General features: G+C 41.5%; 1 protein-coding gene across 7 annotated transcripts in view; it reads right to left on the minus strand.

Moving 5' to 3' along the window:
- The window catches only part of EFNA5 (ephrin A5), a 423,510-nt gene that overhangs the window by 100,941 nt on the left and 298,869 nt on the right, over window positions 1-23,700 (minus strand). For all 7 annotated transcript variants that reach the window (XM_069226310.1, XM_069226272.1, XM_069226290.1 and 4 more), the window contains exon 2: window positions 10,503-10,795. In XM_069226310.1, the coding sequence (XP_069082411.1) occupies window positions 10,503-10,791 (289 nt within the window). In that variant the 5' untranslated portion in view covers window positions 10,792-10,795. The remainder of the gene's footprint in view (window positions 1-10,502; window positions 10,796-23,700) is intronic.

Here is a 23,700-nt window from a genome sequence, read left to right on the forward strand (position 1 = left end):
GGCACTTCGCAAAAAACACCTCTGTTTTTTTCCAAAATTTAGGATGTGTCCACGTTGCGCTTTGGGGTGTTTCCTGTCGCCGGCGCTAGGCCTACCCACGCAAGTGAGGTATCATTTTTATCGGGAGACTTGGGGGAACGCTGGGTGGAAGGAAATTTGTAGCTCCTCTCAGATTCCAGAACTTTCTGCCACAGAAATGTGAGGAACATGTGTTTTTTTAGCCAAATTTTGAGGTTTGCAAAGGATTCTGGGTAACAGAACCTGGTCCGAGCCCCGCAAGTCACCCCTCCTTGGATTCCCCTAGGTCTCTAGTTTTCAGAAATGCACAGGTTTGGTAGGTTTCCCTAGGTGCCGGCTGAGCTAGAGGCCAAAATCTACAGGTAGGCACTTCGCAAAAAACACCTCTGTTGTCTTCCAAAAATTTGGATGTGTCCACGTTGCGCTTTGGGGCGTTTCCTGTCGCGGGCGCTAGGCCTACCCACACAAGTGAGGTATCATTTTTATCGGGAGACTTGGGGGAACATAGATTAGCAAAACAAGTGTTATTGCCCCTTGTCTTTCTCTACATTTTTTCCTTCCAAATATAGGAGAGTGTGTAAAAAAGACATCTATTTGAGAAAAGCCCTGTAATTCACATGCTAGTATGGTCACCCCGGAATTCAGAGATGTGCAAATAACCACTGCTCCTCAACACCTTATCTTGTGCCCTTTTTGGAAATACAAAGGTTTTCTTGATAGCAATTTTTTACTCTTTATATTTCAGCAAATGAATTGCTGTATACCCGTTATAGAATGAAAACGCACGTCAGGGTGCAGCTCATTTATTGGCTCTGGGTTCCTCGGGTTCTTGATGAACCTACAAGCCCTATATATCCCCGCAACCAGAGGAGTCCAGCAGACGTAACGGTATATTGCTTTCGATAATCTGACATTGCAGGGAAAAGTTACAGAGTAAAACGTAGAGAAACATTTATGTTTTTTTCACCTAAATTTCAATATTTTTCTTTTTCAGTTGTTATTTTCTGTAGGAAACCCTTGTAGGATCTACACAAATGACCCCTTGCTGAATTCAGAATTTTGTCTAGGTTTCAGAAATGTTTAGGTTTCTGGGATCCAGCATTGGTTTCATGCCCATTTCTGTCACTGACTGGAAGGAGGCTGAAAGCACAAAAAATTGCAAAAATGGGGTATGTCCCAGAAAAATGCCAAAATTGTGTTGAAAAATTGGGTTTTCTCATTCAAGTCTGCCTGTTCCTGAAAGCTGGGAAGCTGCTGAGTTTAGCACCGCAAACCCTTTGTTGATGCCATTTTCAGGGGAAAAACCACAAGCCTTCTTCTGCAGCCACTTTTTCCAATTTTTTTGAAATTAACAAAATTTTCCCTGTATTTTGGCCAATTTCTTGGCCTCTTTCAGGGGAACCCACAAAGTCTGGGTACCTCCAGAATCCCTAGGATGTTGGAAAAAAAGGACGCAAATTTGGCTTGGTTAGCTTATGTGGACAAAAAGTTATGCGGGCCTAAGCGCAAACTGCCCCAAATAGGCAAAAAAAGGCCTGGCACAGGAGGGGGAAAAGGCCTGGCAGCGAAGTGTTTAAAGGCAAAGTTCATAAGACATGGGCATTGCAACATCCCCTGGCTTGTTGCTAACAATCATGGTAATGCCTAAAGTGCTGGGGAATATGATATTTCAGTCTTACAGAGGGGACAAACCATGCACCACCATTTCAATGACGTTAAAGCACTAGAGCAGTGGTTCCCAACCTGTAGACCGGGGACCCCTGGGGATCCGCAAAGCCTCATCAGGGGGTCCACGGCAGCTTAAAAAATGTAATAATATTAGGTCCCAGCTATCAGTATTGACTCAGTGGGTGTCCCCCGGTTCCAATAATGATTCAGTGGGGGTCCCCGGGCTCCAGTATTGATATAATGGGAGTCCACAGAAGTGAAAAGGTTGGGGACCACTGCACTAGAGTGTTTTGGGGGTTATGCCCAGACAAATGCTGCTTGCATAGTTAAACCACAATTTAACAAGTGTCTAGACAGCTTGGACTCTATACAGAAATATTAATAGAGGGACTGTGCTCATCAAAGTTCGAAGATGTACGAGGCCTTATCAGTTATTGCCACAAACCGCGATGTCTTGATTCTTAACTGTGTGGATGAATATAAAACCTATTTATTTGGCGTAGCTATTCTCAATCAGAGGTTCAGAAGAAGTTTTTGACTGTCTCCCATAAGCATCATCAGTTTAATAATTAAAAGGTAACAATCAATTTAGTAACTGGAGGTAGCACTGTCGCAACATATCATAAAAACAACCATATTAATTCATTTGGCTTCAATTTTTGCAGTGTTGCAAACAGACAGCTCCAACTGGGAGACAGCATTGTACACCCTACCCCACAGAGCCCATCCTTACTCAAGATTGGATAGCTTTTTTGTAAATCTTAGTTGCCTTCTGCTTTCCTCCCTTTCGGTTTTATAACAACCCCCCCCCAGCCCTCCCCCTCCCCCAAGAGCTTCTGGCTTTCACAATCTGTAGATTTGCCATTCTTTCTGATCCTCCTTGTTGCTTTGTAAACTGAGCCACGTTTAAACAGCAGCAGTTTGCTACCTTCCAGGGCCACCTAGTGGTCACTAGTGAAACACACCACAAATGGGGAAGATACACTATTAGTCTTGACAGACTACTATGAACAAGCATTGGCAATGCCAATTGGTCTCACTTGTTTGAAAGCAAGACTAGTTGGCGTTGCCAATGCTTGGTTAGTTACTGTCCAATGCAAGGCTGCACAATTTTGGTTTAGGGCAGAAATATAAGTGCATATTATGTTTCTATATATGCTCCATGAATGAGTTTTAGTACTTCAAGAAACAAAAGACAGTGTTTTCAAATATTCAAAAGCATGTGTACATACAACCACCTTTCTAAGCAGTGCACATAATGGTTGTAGCCATAGCACACCACTAAGAATTTAAGAATGTTTTTACTTGAAGACACATTTCCATAACTTCTGTATTTTGTGCACTATGAATTATTATAATTTTGCAACCATGCAGGTAACATGCAGTTGGTTTGTATAATGAGCCAGCCTAAGCCCTACTTCTCTTCAGAATGCATGTTAGGTTATGCAGTACAAACCAACGTAGGGTTTAGTATTACAGATTCTACCTCGACAAGTTCCGATACACAGACGTTCTACTTGGACTGAGGGCATCCAAATGTATCTACTGTGCAGGGTGGAGAAGGGAAAGTATAAACAGGCGAGCTGCTAAGCCCTCACAGTGACTGGTTGGTTATGCGAGGAAAAAAGAACGAGGAACTGTGCAGCTACAGAACTTTCTACCAAGTGCGCCTGATCTATTAGGCCAGATCTATTTTTGCTGAGGCTGGTAACAACAGGTAAGGATATGTTAACTACAGGAAGCAACCAATCACTCTTTTTACCTGAGATTTCTTAATATAATTCAGAAGGAAAACTGGAATAGAATTCAGATGCAAATTTGCCACCTGAACTTTCTAAATCTAATTCAGAAGGAAAACTGGAATAGAATTTAGATGCAAATTTGCCAACTCTCCGAGAATAAGGGCTATCTACAATGTTTTTTTGACTTAAGGACATCATCAGATTACAGTTCTGAAGAAGAATGTGTGACTGAAGGACATTGGTTATACCAGTTAGAGTAAATGAGACAGTCCTGGTCAGTATTCATGAACATCATTGTTCAAGCTCAAGAATGTCCAGCTTAGGACTATTTACCCAACAGTTGTCTTTTACTGCTCTTCCAATACAGAACTGGAGGCTATGAACGAACCCTCTACATTAAGAAGCTGCAACAAAAGTGCTTCATTTGCAGACATTTCCAGGGGCACATATGCTTTGAGAGAATATATGGATGGTGTACTTTTAGGATTTCTTTTACAAGGGATGCATTTTTATGTCTGCTTGAGCTGGGTCTGATGTTGGGTTTGAAATCCTAAAACAGTTTTTGTGTACATATGTTTTCTTTGAGAATAACATTCCTCTTCACTGAAATTCCCGGACTACAGCCCCAATACTTAACCTAACATCCTTTACAGCAATTCGGAAAAGACAAAACTGCACAGTATCTGGTTCTTATGTCATAACATTACCTCTGGCAAGACTGACATAATTACCAGAGTAAGGACGAACACAACTATTTTTAATAATACAGAACTGCTAAGAGAAGTTTAGATAATCTTATGGTGTTGGGGTTCTAGGCTGCCTTTGACCCCTGAGAGTTTATGGTATATTGTGACGCCTTTAACTGTGCCCAGCACATGCTACTCACGCTAGTTTATTTGGCTATCCATTACTGTTACCTTTTACTGTTAAAATTTCCTAGCTTGTATTTTTCCCGTCTTAATAATAACTTGCTATACAAAGCCAGTAGTTTCTGGCAACAAATACCCTGCAAACTCAGTGAGGCAGAATCGCGATTGATGGCACGCGTGGACAGGTACTGGATATTCACAGCATCTCATGCCACCGCCCAGAAGAAGGTGCAGGAATGGGCATGTCTGCGATGCCTGCTGACTGAGCGGAGCACAGAAGCACTGGAAGAAGCTGAGAATAACAGTAATGCCCCCCCTAGCGTTTTCTCATGTTCCCCATCTGTGTTTTGCATTTTGCAAAAGTTAATACACATCATAATTATTTTTTCATTCTATTACCAAGAGGACAATAGCTTAGAAAAACTGACAACAGGGACCAATGTTTTTTAAAATCCTCATAAGTGTGTCGAGATTCCTGCTGAGCTTCAAATTATTCAACAGCTTTTAATATTACCTTGGAGAATTTGAACAGCACCACCGACGTCAAAATCTATTAAGACTCTGGCAAGGGTTTCAGGTTTCTCTTTAACAGGTTCACTGTATATTTCGCCTCATTCTTGAGTTTTTCCTGTTGTGAGTAATTCTTTAATCTTCACTCAAGGCCAGGCATAAATGTATTTTAAAGGTATTTTTGCTTCCCTTTCCAAGAGAAGAAAAGCACGACTGTGTGCTCTCACACACATGCGTGCTTAATTTGTGAACATGTAACCGCCAGGGCCCTGTTCAGGAGGCCACTTCTGCTTGCACTGCCCATTACACTTGCCAGCGCTTCCAACTGCAGCAACAACACAATTACTAAGCATCACACATACAAATGTGAACATTTTGAGTATTCCAGGCCTCCAAAGTTATAAGAATGGCTTAGGCGGCAGGTAGTAGTCAATTTCAGTATATAGTGAATTAATAAACAACTCCTGTTATACTCGCCTCTTAATGAGACAAATACCACCACCATGTGGCAGACTTTCATAAGTGCCAGCACCAAAAACCACTGGCTCAGATTAAGCACTGGCACAACCTCCTGAATTCCCATAGCTCCACGAGTTAACTCCCTTCCGGCAATGAATGAAGCCTCTAATACTCTATTTACTAATAAATATTTATTACTCAAGAGTAGTGATTTATTGGCATATATATTGCCACATATTCAAAGGTTGTAAATGCCTTGTGAGTTCTCTTGAGATGTTAATTTGATAACCCTTTACAACACAAGACAGCAAATAGACATTTGTAAAAGCATTTAGAATCACATAAGCAGAGACACGATCATTCAAAATATTATTTCAAAATCTTATCTTGGCACAAACAGATAATTCAATAAAATACTGGAATGTCTGCTTGATCTCACAGCTACACGTTCAAATGCCATAAGATCCACTCAGTCTTTCATCCTCCCAAGGCAAGTAGAAGGAGCTCCACTGACTTAGGTAACCACATACATCTAATATACAGTGCGAAAAAACCTTGAGTGGATGTGTCCTGTACAGACGATAACTAAAGTTATTTGGAACAACGTGATGGATCTGAAAAGATGTTTGTTGAAATACCAAAATACAAAAATAAACTACTGGATGAGAATGAATTTCAAAGTGGAGACATGTAGTGAAATCTGGGCCCTAAACAAGCTGCCCTTGGTCTTCTCATGTTTCCAAAGCAAACAAGAAGCAACTCGCAGCGGATAACATCCTTCTCAATGTTCATCAGACGATCATAAGGCAAAAGATTTGAATATTCTGAGACATACATACCCTTTCATACTCACGCTTTCTCCAAGCCGCAGCCCTGATGCTTATGTCCATGCACCACATATCCCTTTGTTTTTTTACCTTACATGATTTATTGAAAAAAGTATCAGGAGTGGGGAATTGGCGGTGAAAAGTAGCCTAAAGAAAATTCATACAGATTTATTACTGGGCGGGCAGGTTTTCCATGTATTACCAACGTTCTGAGACGTGCATACTCATCATAAGAGTTTTTTTAAGGAGGTGACAGAAGGCCAATCACATTTCCAAAAGAAGAAAGGAAAGCTCCACATATCAGGTGTGGGGAGTCGTCCGTGTAGCCATGTGCCTCCAATGGGTATGTGCCATTAGCAAATCAGAGTCTACTCCAGTTGCAACTTAGCAGACTCATTTAAATGGGAAACCCCTCGAGGTACAAGAAACTCTGAATAAAGCACTTTTTGACTGCAGCATTGTCAGCAACAGGCAAGCACAAGGCATCCAACTGACACAACAATGCAGTAAATAAAATGTACTTTCTAATACAAATGTGTCTGAGAATGATCATAATATATGTATGTACAAAGGGAGCAGCACCTCCTAGTTGACAAGGAAACCAGCGATGACCTTTAAAAATAAGAATTAACATGTTAAAACAACATTGTACCTGTGAAAAATCATGCACGTTCCTAAGGGGGAAATATTGTGAAGTTAACACATACATTCTTTTTAAGAGATGGCCATGAAAAAAAGATGAAATACTACGGAATGTCCACAATGAGAAAGTGTAAGCGGTGCAGCAGCAGCACAGAGTGATAAACTGGAGCGACAAGCTGGATGTGATGTGGAGGTGAGATCAAGCTATGCTGAGACCAAGGTCCTCAATGAGATATTGGTGGGTGGCATGCCATCTGCCAGTCGGGCAGAGTTAGGAACTAAGGCTTCCCTGGTGGACTACATCCTGCTACGCCAAGAGACCTCCACCTGCCTGGGAGAGATCTCTGTGTGTTCAGCGGAGTCACCACAATAGCTCCAAAGAGGGCACTGAAGGTTTGCTGAGTGGCCCCCAGGTTTCATGCAGCTGATTTTTTTGTTTTACAAAATCAAACTCCCAAATAGTAATGGTCCGAATCTCGCAACTGGAGGCATAGCCGGAGCTAACACACAGCCAGTGTCATATGATCAGAAGCAACTTAAGGGTGTAGACACAAAGGCTTATCTTCTCAAATCTTTCCAAGCATGAAATTTGTTAGTACGGAAATGTCCAATACATGTTGAAGGGGCTAGAGTCCTCGACTGCACATGAAACTGGTATCCTGACTTTTAGATAGGCCTTGACACTACAATAATCTAGTGTTTGCACAGAGGCCTAAACCTATCACTGGTAATTTGAGGACAAGGGCCTGTTTTGTGACCTGGAGGAGTGCAAACAGTGTGCCCCATACCAGGCATGGGATTACTGTACATGCAACTGGAGTATCATATTAAGTGAGACTGATGGTGGTAAGTTGTAAATCAGTAGTATAATAAGTTAATTTTCTCTGTGTCAAGTAGAGGCGAGCCTACTGGTTTCTCTCATGTAAAGTTCTGATGTGTGAAACTACAAATCTTGTGCCGACATTCCATGTGTTGAGTGCATGTATGTGCAGTAAGTGTGTGGAACACATACATATCAGAACTCTTACTGATGTGAATGTCTGTATACTAGGACCAGTGGGATCCATTTTGGATGTTTCCAGTTTAGCATGGTCGATATGGTTTGCTCACACAGTGGATGTGTAATTCATACATACAGCACTGTGGTTGGAAGGTAGTGATCCAGACAGTGAAGTGTGGAGGATGAAGACTACTTAGGAAATTCAATGAGGGGTGTTAGCAAAGGACCGCTGATTAGTTCTTCCTTATCACTGTGATTTGGGATAAGATAAACGTGAGAGGTGAGACTGTAGTTTCTGTTGTTCAAGATAAAGATATTTCTAGGCAGGAGCTCCCCTTTTGTGTGTCCCTGATTACTGTTTCAGTAAGACTGACTACAGCCAGGTGCATAGATCGCAAAATTCATTGTGCCATAATTTTTGATACTCCAATGTGGATAGAGCCCATTTGCGACCTGCTGTGAGAGCCATCACCTTGCAACACAGCTGTGAATCAGGAGCAGCTTGACAATGATATTTTAAAGAAACCTGCCCCAAAGATGTTCTATAGTATGCATCAAACCTCATAGAAATGTGGGCACTATGGGCCATATGTACGAACACTTTTTCCCATCGACACAGAATGGGTAAAAACCTTTGCTACATCTGGTCCTTAGCTTCTTTCAGAGGTAAAGCTCCAAATCTAGTACTGCTACTGCCATATAAAGCATAAGCTTTGTACAAAACTTCTCTGATTTTAGGGGAGAAAGAACATTCTCCTTTGACTGTTGTGACTGACAAACCTGAGGATGTAACAGATTCCACTGATTGCCCAACATTTGAGGGAAAAACATGTATTTTAAAAGCATGCGGCAGGAAGGAATTATACTTCTTTTGCTGTGAAGAGAGGGACAGATTTGGGAACAAATCGCCACAAGGATGATGTGACAAAACATAGGCTTTTAGCTACCCCTGCAGATCCTTAGAAGGTTATGGATACATTGTACAAAGATACCACGTTATTGATACATAGAGATGAATACTGTGTGCATCAACGAGTGGTGCTCTGCAGGATTTGTTTTCATTACTGAGTGAGCAGTATCAACTTATGAGCCTGACAAGACCCTACCACTTGTTGACTGATGAGCATGTGAAATGGGAAATTGTGCATTGAACTGCTTCTTTTGTTAATAAATTGAAAACAGTTAACAGATAGATTAATAAGGCCTGGTCAACAAGAACATAATTTTATTTTACATGAATAACAGTAACAAGTGCAAGGTGATCACCTCTTCACGAAAAATACTCTGATACTCCTGCTAACATTATAGAAAGAATCTAGAGGGGTGACGTCTTAGAGCACTTTGAATGGTTACCCTTGACAGTTGTAATGATGCTAGTACACTGATTTGTATAACCAAAACCAACATTTTCACACCGAGACGTTGCACTAAACCACCACGAGTGGGGGACAGCAGCAGACAGTCCGAAGGCAAATAAAGTTCAGAACCTTCTCACGGAAAAGGTGAATGGAGTCAACACTGTAACTTTAATCTTTCATTAAATCTCCCACTAAATGCTCAGCATAAGAAACATATAAAATCTGCTGCTAAACGTGGGTGTTAATATTTATTTGGTTGTGAAACTCCAAAAATCTGTGTTCCTAGGAAAGGCCCAGGAAGATGCCAGCAGGTGTGCCAGGTGGAGCAGAAGCTGCCCGCCCCTGTCAGCGGGTGAACATTCAATGCTCTGCACAAGGTGTTGCACAGCAATGACACACTCACTTGCGAGGACACTACAAGTGGAGACTACAGCTGACGATGCCAGCCACCAATCTAAATGTCCGTTCGGAACTTTTAAAATTGTGATTTTGTATTTGCATATCCAGATTCTTTGCTCTGCTTGGGCTCAGCAATGCAAATTCTAAGTACATCTGACCACATCTGGGCTCTCTGGAACCTCGCATGGGCTTTAATCCTGCCCTTGGGTTTCTGTAGTCTTTTAAAATGGTGGCTAGAAAAGAAAGCCAAATATGCAGCCTTTCAACATTCTGGTGGCTATAATTAAACCACTTCACTTTTCTTTTTACTGAATAATTATCTCCAGGAAAAAACTTCGTATACTGGCTCTCAAACTGTCTTCATGTTTTTTTTCCAGTAAGATTCAAAATAAAGAGGAGAAATGGGTTACTAAAGAAATTACATTTTTTGTGCTAAGAAATCCTGTTCTAGCAGAGGGAGCGGTGTCTTCTGATGGGTCTAAAAGCACCCAAATGTGGTTGAAACGAGTCTAAAGGCGAGAAGCCGCCAGTATACTGCATGCCTTTGATGAAATGGGCTTTAATGGCTGCTTCCGGGTGCAAAGGTCAACTAGAAAGACGAGTCTGCAGTAGCTGGGCCATTGTCGCTCCACAGCCTGCAGCTATTAGCATGCGGACAACTCTGGGCGGAACACTCGGAGGCTTGTTGGAAAGCCACAGAGCGCACCATGCAGAACACAGTCAATAAGCTGATCAAACTGTATCTGTGCCCTTCAAGAATGCTGCCACTCTCCACACCACATCACACTTGGACCTAAAGTCCCAAATATTCTAAGAGCACCATACTATTAAAACTTCAGGATGGCATGCACCAGCATGCGTGGGACAAAAAGAAGTATTTCAGCCACTGTACGATGGAGGTGTGACGTGTGCAGTGACACATGTAAGCAATAGAAACATCACTAAAACAGCTGCAATGAAGGTTGTGTTCCTTTAGCAGCAAACCACATGGCCCGCATCTATATACTCACAAATGTAGTAGTATTCTCTGCCGGGTCTGAACTCAAACCCCAAGGAGAAGGGGGTGAAGAGCTGGAATTTCTCTGAGAACTTCAGCGGCCCGTTGGACGAGTGCGGGCGGTTGCACTCCCATCTCTTGAAGCCCTTGGAGGTGTGATCGCAAGAGCTGTAGCCATCAAAGTTCACCATGTAGAGGACATATCGCTCAGTCTTGTCTTCAGGCACGGAATCCTCGTAATGAGGACAGAACACATCCAAATAGTCGTTGATGCAGACGTCGATGTGGTAGTCACCCCTCATGAACCTGGCATCAAGAAGGAGAAGCAGGACACATCTGTTAGGCCTCTGTTGGCATCAAACAGCAACATCAGAAATACCCATAAAGTCTACACACTTTACAGTTGCTAATATGCATTGCAATATATTTACATTCTTTAGACTGCACCCATAAGGGGAGATCTCAACTACATTACAGCATAAGGAGAAAAAACACCTAGCATAAGGACAGAAAAAACTTCAATTACATTAAAATATACGTACAAGCAGGGTTTCAATCTTGAGCTATGATGTAGGAGTGCATTGGTGACTGTATTGAGAGGGCAAAATGGGAAGAGATCCTGAAATCAAATAGTTTCTCAGTTATATAAATGTTCGCATAGGAAAACTTGATGATGCAGACAACAAGTATTGGCAAAGCTAAAAAATCTGACTGACATCACTTTGGCTTTGTTAATGCTTGTTTTGTCATGTTTTATTTTTCCAAAATTATATTGTTGTGGGAGGTGCTGGATACCCACCAATATAAAAGAGCAGAATGTCGTCACTCATGGTGAAGTTAAACAACTAATAAAGTGGGCTGACCCACTGCTCCAAACAGTATGCTGTGGGGTGTGGAAGAAAAACGTAAATGGCACAACAACTGAACAATTAAATTAAAGGGCTGGCTGGGAGCCCCTCTAAGTAAGTATATTATACACATAGTTTTACTAAAATCAAAAGGTGTTGGCTAGCCCCAGAGCAAAAAAGTCAATAGCACCGGGACAAAGATGCAAATCTTCCATCTTGAAAACAGGGGTCAGTGAACGCTGAGCTTCTCTGACATGCAAGCTCGTAATGCCACCTCATTCATTAACTTTTGTAACCTCAAACATCCCTGCATATACCACCAATGCTCTGTATCACACCAGTCCTCACAATCTACTAAAACACTTTAGACACTAAAAACATGAAGATGGGAAACACATTTTTAGTCTTATTCTCAATCACTGGTACAACAGCCACCAAAAGTTGACGACTGTGAGAATGGCATATTGTGCTAACTGGGCTTTAAATGAATGCGCTCTACTCTGACCGAGCACCAGTTTTTACCTCCTCACTGCACTACAGCATACACACACTACCTTAAAACAAAAACCCTTGTTATCCTTCAGGCTGCATTCAGGCTCTGCCTCATCCAGCTGCTTGAGTGCAGCAAAAAGCAGACTTTCTCATTTCTGCGGTACAAACAGAGTTGGCTCCAGTAGATCACCCTGACTTTACCTTGGGCTGAAATTTACGTTTCTTTATTTCTTCATTGCTAGCAGCTCTTTAAGATGCAAGAAAAACCAGTAATGCTTTGACAAAAATGTGTTAGTAATGAAACGCCTGTGCCAAAGAACACAGGGAAGAAGTTGTGACATTACTATGAAAGGATTTCAGGTGAACTGCTGGCATTCCGCCTAACCTCAAAGCTCTGAACCGGTGCCAGATAAGATGGGCTTCTGGCCGAAGCATTTAATTAATAAGATCACACAAGGCGTTTAGATGTTCGAGCAGGGTGATGCACAATGGAACACATTCTGGTACCCAGCACCTGTGTGAGCCCACGCTGACATAAGATTGTTAAAGTCGTGGGTGGAGTTGAAGTATTTTTGTATGGCTCAAGCAGTCTTTTTGAAGATGGTGGGCAGAAGCAACATCTCACTGTGAGAAAGGTAACACTGAGGAAACTAGCCAGGCTTGAAAATGGAGGATCTATGCAATAAGGATTGACCCATCACCACAAACATAACTAGAGTAGAACATGTGTAGAGTTTTGCAGAGATCCTGACCTGGACAGCAGAAGTCTGTTACATCCTCTACAGTAGCACTGCTTTATACTAACTGATATCCTGGGAGGAGAGACTCCCAGGATTTGTTGATGTGGCAGCCTGGGACTATTGTCTTCCAGAGGGTACCTGTAGAGTCCTCTTCAGTGGTCTGTCCTCTTATCCACCATAGCCTCCCTCACACAGGCACAGGGTCGGTGACATTTACCTTACTGCACCTTTCCTAACGAACCAACCCTCCATGATTGCAGACATGCATAAACACAAGTAGCTGAGAAATAATCCTGCCCCACAATTTGAAAAAAATAAATCCATTTTATTTTTTCTCACCAAGGCAGAGATCTGCACTAGGGATCATATTACATACAATGCCCTGGGGGTGCAACGGGTGTGAGGGCATTATTTGTAATATGGTGCCAGGTCTTTCCCCTGGGCCCTATTGCAGCATCCTACATACTGTGGCGCTTAAGATGGAAGTTGATGTGAAAGTGTGCCCAGTGTCCCACCTCGTTTCATGCCCTAGCAGCAGGTTATGCCGAGGACTGGGACATCTTACGTGACCCACAAATAAATAAAAGAATAATGGCAGGTTTCGCTTTAATGCCTCACTTCTGCCGAGGAACACGTCCACACACCCCTGGTGAGGCTCCAATTTGTCACCTCCACAGTCCTTGTAATTTTTACAATGGAGCCGTGATCCCCTCACTCGGTGTGGATGCATCTAGAGCAAGGGAGAGGGGTTTCTGACACATTCCTAAAGGCATTTCGAGGTTATTAAATATAAAAACAAAAAAAAAAAACTGCTGAAGGATCCAGGGAGAAAGTCCCTTATCTCCTTGTGCGCGACTATCCACCGGACAGCCCTGCAATTTCCTCGAAAAGCCTCCCTGACCTGAAGTCATTTTACAAGAATTCACATTTATCTAAATCATTAGCTTTAGAGATATGTGCGTCCTCTGGCACTTATGAGAGCTGTCAGCGGAAAGACGCCTGCCTTTACACAAAAACGTGGAGAGTGATATCGCATATAAATACATGCCAGGCCCCCTCTTTGTCTGCAGTGTACAGGCCGTGGTATGCGGTGTGCGAGTGCGTCGCAAGAGCCTTTTCAATGTATAACCTTAGAACATCTAAAAAATTGCTCTTTTGACAGTTCAAGGTAGTCATTTAGAAAGGCACCATTGTTTTATGAAATGGGATTTTTTTTCCTCTGCGCACAAAGCCATTTTATTTCAAGCCAACAGATGTATTTTTCTCATACAGCAGTTGAACACGGCCGTGGAAGATTTGGCTGGGCTCGACTGTGATGGGAGCTACAGAGAGCGAGGGGGGGGCAGGAAGAATGCCCGCAGCGCTATCACAGGGTGTGGTGGAGAATACAAAGTGTGGCCTGCAGAGCAGGGGGCTCACGGACCTGGGGCACCAATCATAGAAGAAGGGGGTCGTACCTCTTGGTCAAACAAGGGTTCACAATAATTGCCTCTCTCGACAAGCACCTAGAAGAGGGCAGCTGAGCGAGGACAGTGGCTTGTCACCCACAGACTGTCGAGCTTGAACATTCCCTGGCTTCAGGCTGCTCAGAACAGTAACACTGTTGACGAATTTCACCAGGAATATTCTCAATAAAATCACTTTTATTAGACTTGTAGTTACAAGAAAGGAACCGGTGGCAGATTAAATGTACACTATTTTGTTCACCATTATAACACAATTCATTTAGGATATTAAGATTCCCAGGCATGTTACCATCCAGATTACTAACTCTTTCCACTACATATATTTTATACCCAAACTTTCCTTCTCCTCTCTGTAGTCTATGCCACGGTATAACATCAAAAGGTTCCCTATCTACAAGACCACTGACAAAAAAAAATTAAAATGAAAAAATATAGGACACGAATGTATTAATGTATTTAATTATTTACCGTTTTTTATAACTGGCCAAAATGTGCGTCAGAGAGCTTTGCATATGGTACAATTGATTGACAAAAAATGTACAGTGTTTCTTTGTCAACAGCATATGTAAAACCGGTGCTGCGTACTCCAAAAACCATTAGTTGTAATGTAAACAGAAAGCCTCCACCCTGCCACTGCATGTATGGTGGTCTTTGTTTAACTTGCCATGCTGAAACTACCTCCAGCACATCGGAATATCACTTCCAAACCACTGGCATACAACTACACGTTTTCAGTTTATCCCACCCGCGTGATACTCAATGTGCATTGTTTTAAATTGATCACATCTGACCCAATCTCTTGATCAGGGTTACTTGTTAAGCAATCTCACTGGCCAATCTTTAACTTCCTGCTGCTTATAAAATTAACTTTGCTTTAGTCTCATTTTTTCCGATGCAGTGGCACGACCAATGGTCTCTCTTCCATAAGGCATTTTAAAACTTCCATGTAAGATTTCCCTGTGCCAACTTGCTTATTTCAATCAAACACGTTCACACATTTTTTTCATTAAGTGCAACCATATATTAATGCTCTGACGTCATGACTTGTAGTCTTCAGTGCAGCCCTATACTCGTGGACGTCAATTTACCGAAATGCCAGGGATAACGTAAGTGACACAACACGCCCTATGACCTCCGCTTTCACGTACACACACACAAATTCACACTTACACACACACTCTCTCACATAAACACACTCTGACCTGCAAGCATGCACACAGCATACATTTAAAAGCATTTTTTACTTAGCTCAGCCATGAAAAGGCATATTCCGGCTAAATGGACTCCATTGTTATTACATTAATTGTGAACACTTTATTATTATTCACTATTAGTGTAATTGAACAAAGTCAGAAAACAAAGAAAGTGGAGCCCCAACTGAGGTCCATAAGGATGACCTGCCTTTGTGTTCCTTGCGCTGACTTTGCTAGGCTGGGGTAGCACTGAATGACATCCACGCCTGCACGGACAATGCTGCTGTTTTCTGATATAGACTAGTATCCAGAGTGACCCTTAGAACTCCTCAACATTATTACATGTTCTCCCATATAAATCCTTAAATAGCACCTCCCACCCCCTGTTGGTACATTCTATCCACAACTGTTCTCACTCCTGCTCACCACTACCACGTGGAAAGATAAAGAGTGCAAACAGAAGTTATCCTCGAAGGCCACCACAAAAGGCATCTGGCATAATCTCTCAGACTTTAGGAATGTATTACTGCTTATCTACAATAGAGGAGAATCTGTCTAGTAAACCTCTAAAACTTGCTTTATCTGTGTAGGCTTACTGTTAAAAAATTAAGAAATTCACTTCTGTGTAGAGTATAATGACTTTCTTGTATTATTCACAGCCAACTAAATAATCTTTTGTGTGCGTGGGGGGGAATTTGGCAAATATTCCTAGGGAATGTGTGGCTACACTGTAAAGTACTGGGTGTTTTTAAAAGCTGCGGTGTCTTTGGAAAAAACATGTAATGTCTGAAGGGGAGCACAGCAGACTTTGCTGGAATAGCTGCAAGCAAATGTGGCCTGCTGTGTGCTGCTGCTGTAAGCAGATCTTTGGCCTACCAAAGTCTAGCCTTCTTCTCTTCTCAAGACGGCGTAATTATGGAAAGAAATGAGTACATGTATTCTCCCCAATTTTTTTTTTACAGTTTGCACAAGTTGCAGAATACTATCTTGTGTCGTAATCCCGCAATTTTAACTACTATTGTTCTTAGAAGGGTGCCAGGTGGTGGTGGATTAGCACAGGCTTAGTGTGCTATGTCAAACTCGTGTAGTTTTCAGTTTTCATGGCACTTAACTGATTTCACAAGCTTGTGAACAACATTTTCAAGATGGGATCTTTCTTCCTTCCTGGGACACCTGTCATCCTCACATTGTACTAGCAGAGGCTTGGTTCCAACTGTTCCACTAATTGGTTTAATTGTTTAATTTCCTTCTGTAACAATCGATTTACTTTCTACAATGCATATACCCTTTAATTCTTTTGCATTCATTTTACCCGCCTGAGAGAATAAGAATAATACATTTATGTAACAAACAATATGGGTCATGATGCCAAACTGCGTTCATAATGTCATGAATAAACCTAATCTAGAAATAAAAAGCAAGATTTTCGAAACAAATCTAAAATTAAACTGAAGTGACTCCAGAGTCAAATTCCACAACTTGGAGCTGAGCTAAGACATCTGGAGACCTCCCATGTTTCTCCAGTAAGAAGACCATGGTAGAAGTAAATGTCTTTGATGTAACGTGCTGTTACACTCAAATGATACTTATGTTTTAGACTTGGGGACTTTTTCGGATCATATCCACGGAGGTTGCTGAGTGACCACTGCACCACTTCATGCAATCTCATCACCACAGTTGTGTCCACAAGTGGCCACAGGAGTGGCGCTGCGCCGAAGACAAGGAGGAACAAATGTAGCTCACTAACTTCACAGGACTCTGGTGAGGTCTGGACCAGAGACCTGGGCACAGACTAACCGTGAGAATATATTGAGGAATAGCACATGGGTGACGCTTTCGTAAAATACTAATGTATGAAATACTACATTTGCACGATCTCACACATGGGCATAATGGATTATCTCCCCACCCCCTTTTTAACAGGACAACATAATAATAGACAATAACCAATAATGGATTAAAATACCAATTCCGAACTTTTTCTCCACATGCACATGTTGTTACAACCACAGCAATAAACGTGTGTCCCCAGTACCGATGAAAACAATCATACCCAAGTCTCCTTTTAACTGAGAAGGGACTCTTTTCAAAGAGATTCTAGTATTTATGAAGACTTCAATAAAATCCCAATAAACAGTTACACAAAGGTCGAAAGATGCTGACGATGCCCCAGAGAATACAAATAGCAACAATATGAAGCTCAAGTCAAAACAAAACAGGATTGATGCTATAACAAAGGACACTGCATGGGAGGGTCCCTTTGTGTGCAGCTCCAGCAGATTTTGTTATCTTGCTTCAAATCTGTTTTGGGGCTAGAGATAAGAGGACTGGTAAATCTGGTCCTCTGATTCTTCAAATTCCATTAATTTGTTTCATGTTTTAAGGCACAAAATTTGTTTCGTACCTTTAAAGTCCCACAGTACTGTTGTGTGCAGGACCTTTTCAGTCCAGTACTTTTGATTTTAATTGGCTTTCGGTGAGCCACCTCTAGTTGACTGAATGAATTGGGCAGAATTTGGCATCTTCAAAAGACTGAAGTAATGATTTGCTATGATTTAACGTGTACTGTAATTAGGGCTCCCACTTTTCATGGCATTTATTTTTTCGACATTTCTGTCTGTAACTGTCCATATTCATTTTTTGCTCATTTCTGTATTTATTCATTTTAATTTTGTGCTTACCGATTGAATAATGCAGCAATATGTATTTTTCCACATTTGTTTAACTGATAAATGTATATTCACACTTTAATGTCGAAACGTATTCAGCAGTATACAGTGCAATTGTGTTATCTGAAAATACTTGCATTGTAGAATGGCATATATGTAGAGCTTCACTTAATTAACTTTAATTAAGACTAATAACGAAATTTATTGTCTTTTTTCATCTTCTCTCCTCTCAATCTGTACACCCGTAGACCTGCCACTCATGATTGACAGAAGAAAAAGTCATTCAAAGAAGGCCTATTTTTCAGTATTTAAAAATAAATACAGCCAGGAAAGTAAATACTTTTATGTCTGTATTTACCTTGCAAATCACTAAAAACAGAACACTGGAGCCCTAATTGTAATCTACTCTGATATTGGTGACCAGAGATGTATTTGTGTTGGTAAAATGTTTAACACATGGGTAAAGAAATATATCCTGTGGTGCGAGAATCAAGGGTACACATCAGCTTATGAACCAAGATTAATCTATGGTTGATTGGAGTATATTTTTCAAGTATTTGTGTCCATTACAAAAAGTTATTCAATCAGTTGTACACAGCAACTTAAATCACCATCATTCATTGCCCTCCATGTCCCTTAGATATGGGGTTGCTGTCCATAGCCTAGACTTGCTTTACGTTTCTCTTTCATGCTGGGCGTCAGGCTACCTTCCTCAGACCTACAGCATGATAGTAATCTTTCAATATAATTATATTTTTATGTTACAAGCCTTGTTGATCACAGGAGAGTGAAATTGCACTGAACAGTAGTGGACCAAACAGTTATTGTCAGAGGTATATTTATTTGTACGATTAAAACCATTACAAGCACAACAAAGAAAAGTTAAACGTGAAACATAGACAATTCATTAGATACAATGAACACCTCAAGACTAAAGACAGTGGTACAAAAATACAAGATCAACGGTTTATAAGACCCAAAGGTAGATTTAAAGGCAGCAGTGCTGTCACACCAGCTAAGTGCAAATGCTACAATGTTTGTCATCGCAAAGGCTAATGGGCGCAGGGGTTGGAATTCCTAAACCCAACGTCCAGGACGTGTTGTTTGGGGTCAAGGACAACTGTTTTTCATATTTATTTTGTCTTTTGACCAAGTTCGACCAACACCCTGCAGCACAAACCCTTTGCTGGCAGTTTAAAGTACTGCATTATGGATCAGGGAAGGGCACCTTCTGCTTTTAAGGTAATAATTGTGTCCATATGTTAATGCTGCTCGAACTTGCATTATGGTTCATTAATGCAAAGCCTTTATTATTAGTGTGATTGCTCTTAGGAAATGTTGTAATCTCGGACTGCACAACTGCAAGTAGTTTCAGTATAAAAATGTGTACACACTTTTGCAAAGTTGAGCAATATAAGGCTACGTATAACCCTCCCAAAATGCTCTCCGATTAGATGCAAAAGTTGAGGATTCTTTGCTTTCAAGTAAAATGTTCACAAAAAATGAAACTAGAAAAAAATGTTTTGCTAAACTGCTTTGAAATTTTATGCAGAATTTCACTGAAGCAGCATTTATTAAAATGTGTTGGTGCATGCTAGTATTTTCAAAGAATATTCACAGGGAAGCATGAAAATAAACAAGCATTGACAAAGTCAGTAGGTGAGACATTGGTTGTTAGCCTTTTGGTTTGTCAATGCAGGCCTTGTTTTCACATGTTTTTTGTAAAACTGTATTGTGGAGGGAGGTGCAAGGTCCTCATCTTCATAACAAACACTGGAAAAAAACAAAAACATATTTTTGGCCTCAAAAAGCAAACATTGTCCTAGTAGTTCCAGTCATTGAAAAAAAAATACTTCATGTGCCGATATGCTCCTTGTGAAAGAGGTCAATGCTGTCACTTGAGGTGAAGCCAGCCAACAGATGTCAAGACCTAATTAGCGGGCCAATTCTTAAAGAAAGTCACAAAAGCACACACTCTGCATGTGTCCTTGAATTAGTGTAGATTTACAACTTTAATGAATTACCAAAAGTCTACAGAAGTAGGCCAGGAAACGTTACTCCTAGAAAATATATGGGAACTGCAATTTATCACGAGCAAATATGCAAGTGTAGATTTCGTCCTATGACAAAATGTTGAGCATTTACAAGTTCACTTTCACTCCAACCACTTCTTTCCCAACCCTGGAAGAAATGTTACTTGTGCCCTTGTCAGGAATACATTTCCAAGCTTTCTCAGTATGGGAAAAGATTAGAGAAGGGCTGATGAAGACCCCATATACCATGCAAGTTAGCAGATGTACACAGAGTCAAAAGGGCATTCCAACCCTGGAAATATTGCTTACTGTTACTCCAGCTCCGGTATGTACATGTGTGGAGAAATAAGAGAATAGCTAGTATTTAAACCCTACTATAACATGAGCCCAGCCATATTATCAGAGGCTACTATCATAGCTCTTACATAATGAGATTGCTGCCCTAATTTGTTGCCACACTACATGGCACCTAAAGGACAAGTGGATTTTGTTACCGAACAAGTACATTTATGAAGAAACGTGTCCCATGGACAAGTAGATATATTAATAAGTTCCACATCCCTGGGGGCGGGAGGGAGAATGAACAACCACAGAACCCTGCCAAAACTGAAAGTGTTTCATTGTAAGGGTGGCACTGTTTAATTACGTTAGCTCAGGAACCTCACAGTAAAAGAATAAAACGTTGATGTCAAATTAAAGGGCAGTGCAAATAGTCATACGGCATGACAATATACCAGAACGAGGGAGGGCGTCAAACATGGTGTGCGTTCAAACTACCTTTGTGATTGTTTGAGGGCTGTTTGAGCAGGTGATCAGCTATTAATATAAATTTTGCAAAGCATGCCATATATTGAGATGTCAGCCTCTTTAGACAGAACAGAATTGCGTGGCAGCAGGTCCTAATGCTATTAGCGTTTAAGATGTTTCTGAGGTAAATTTTACGCCAAGGAAGCAGAGCAGGGCATTTGCAAAGAATATGAAGAAAGTCCTCCCAGGGGTATGCACAAAGCCTGCACTCCTTGCAGTTTGAGGGTAAGAACCATTTTGGGGCTGCATTGAGTGAAGGGAGCAGGCCAAGTCTAGCATGGAGCACTTTTATTTTTAGGTGCTTTTTTAATAAAGCCACCATGTATGGCTGAGGAGCTGGCACCTTGTAAGTGTTGATGGTCATCCATGCATGAGAACGTAGACTAAACTTAACTATGTCATTGATCTTGGAGAGCTGCTTAATTTGTTTGTTCAACAATTGTTTGAAAGATTTATGTGGTAAGTTTTTTTTGTGTCAAAGATGATCAGCTTGCAGATGCTTGACTGTCATCGCAATTCTTTCTAACCACTTGTTTGAATTCTGGGGCATGTTAAGACTAATTTCTTTCCAAATCATGGCCTTTGATAAGTTTGGCATTGCCTGCCTTAACAGTGAGGCATATTTGAGAAAGGCCCCCTCTTGCACCAGTTCCTGGAGTCCAAATTCCAGCCTGATTTGCACCATAGAGGCACTGTGCAGCAGTAGAAAGGTAAGGGGGAAGGCTTTGCTCTGGGCGGCATTCAAGAAGTTGGCAAACTTGCAGGGAAGATCTCCTAGCCATACAACAATGAGGGCAGAAACTCTGCCTTAATCACGGTGAGTGATGGACACCAAGTTGGGCTTTGCAACTTGGTTGACAGGACTTGCAAGGATGTGATTTAAGATGCCATCCTTGCTTTAAGGATGTTTAAATGCAGATGGTGGGACCAGTGCACCTGTAGCCAGATGCTGAGTTACTTATAACCTTCAGTTCTGCCCACCAACCGTTCCCCACAAAGCCATTGCTTTTTCTTGATTACTCTGTTCCCAAAGAGGACTACCTTGGTTTTCTCCAGGTTCACAGGTAGCTCATTTACCTTGCAATATTGGTGGAAAGGATTTAACAGGTTTTGCAGGCCCGTGCCTGAAAGATTCAGTAAAACGATGTTGTCTGCATATGATAGTGCTGTTATTAATTGTTGGCCCAGCTTGGGAGGATGCGAGCTGGTAGCAACCAATTGCATGCGCAGGTCTGCCAGGTATAGATTGAATGAGTTTGGGGCCAGCACACAGCCTTGTTTGATGCCTCTGTCTATACAAATTTTGGAAGTTCCTCTCCTACTGTCTCCAACAGTGACCCTGCCCAGTTTTCAGAGTATAAGAGCTGTATTCCTTTTAGCAGATTTGACAGAATAGTACAATCCTCTAACTTTACCCACAACCACCTATCAACCAAATTAAATGCTTTGGATAAGTTCAGAAAGCAAGTGTACAAAGCTAGTATCTTCCTACTGTATTTTTTGGCTAGCATCGCTAAGGCTTAAGGTTGTCAGAGGTGCGCAATGATCTACAGAAGTCAGTTTGATTTAGGGGTATTAAGTTTATATTTGTGGCCTAAGCTTTTAAGTTTTCTAGCAAAAGGCCTGCAAATATTTTTGCATTGATGTCAAGCAGTGAGATCGTTCGATAACTGTCTGGGGTCCCGTGGCGGCCCTTCTTTTAGATAGGGTATAAAATTCCCTCTTTCCATGAGTCTGGTACCTTGTCTTCCATAACGCAAGCATTATGCAGTTTGCATAATTGGCTACCTCAGAAACCTTGGTTGCTTTTAAATACTCCTGCAGAGAGGCCATTTGGATCAGGGACCCTGCTGCTTCTGCACAGCTGTAGTCGCCCTTCTATTTTTTGCTCCTCAAAGTTTAGGGGAGCAATCTCGCTGAGTGTATTTGATCGTAATTCAGCTGCCTTTTGATTGTGGTATAGTTTAGAGATTTGGTATACCCATTATTCCCCTGACACTGTATGTCTTAGGACTCCAGCAGACCCTTGCTCGAGTTGATTAAAGACAGACCAAAGCAGCTTCCTGTTCTTTCCCTTGCAAACCACCACAATTTTAATCCACTCTTGGTCCATGTGGGCCAGCTTAGCTTCCCATAACGCTTTCTTGTATTTCTTTCTTAGTTCTAAAAAAAGAGCTAAGATGGGCGCTTTCAGAGTGTTGGAGCTTTAGGAGTCTGGCTGCTTAGTTAAGTTTGTGCCTTTGCTGCCTTAGGGCCAGCATGAACCATCGTTTTTTATCAGCTCCCAGCATGCCTGTCTGCCACTGATGAGGACCCAGCTGTTTCCTTAGTGATGTCTATATGGTCTCCCAGTTGGAGATTGCATCCGCTTGCATCCCTCGAGCAGTTGGTATGCTAGCTTTCCATGTCTCATAATGTTTCATGGATATATTCGACCATCTTATTCATAGCAAATGGCTCCCTGGATTCTGTTCTCCAAGCTTTTTCATTTAAACAGCATTCTGGCTGTTATTTGATATTATTGTAATTTGCAGATGATGGTCACTTTAACATCTTACTGCTATGTGAAAGTCCTGTATATGGTGAAATAGCACCATAGAGGCAAAGGTATAGTTCAGGGATGATGCTGATTTCTGTGATTTATGGGTCATGTTCATTGGGGAGTCCTTTGGAAATCCTCCATTAATTGCCCTCAGCCGCAGGGCCTTCGTGACTCATACAGGAGTGTGGTATCACTTATCAGTGGACATGAAGTGTGATGCCTGCGGCAGAACACATAGACTTTGATCCCGAGCTCCTCCTCTGATGCTTCGCTTGCCATGATTGGCCATGTTTAAGTTAAAGTCTCCAGTGATGAGCCACGGCGTAACACCATATGAAGCTCTTAATATTAATAATGCATTTTCAGTTATACTTACTAGGTGTTATTTTTGTACCACATCAGGTTTGATATAAATGTTTAT

The sequence above is a fragment of the Pleurodeles waltl genome, chromosome 1_1, assembly GCF_031143425.1.
Source record: "Pleurodeles waltl isolate 20211129_DDA chromosome 1_1, aPleWal1.hap1.20221129, whole genome shotgun sequence".
Classification (NCBI taxonomy): Eukaryota; Metazoa; Chordata; class Amphibia; order Caudata; family Salamandridae; genus Pleurodeles; species Pleurodeles waltl.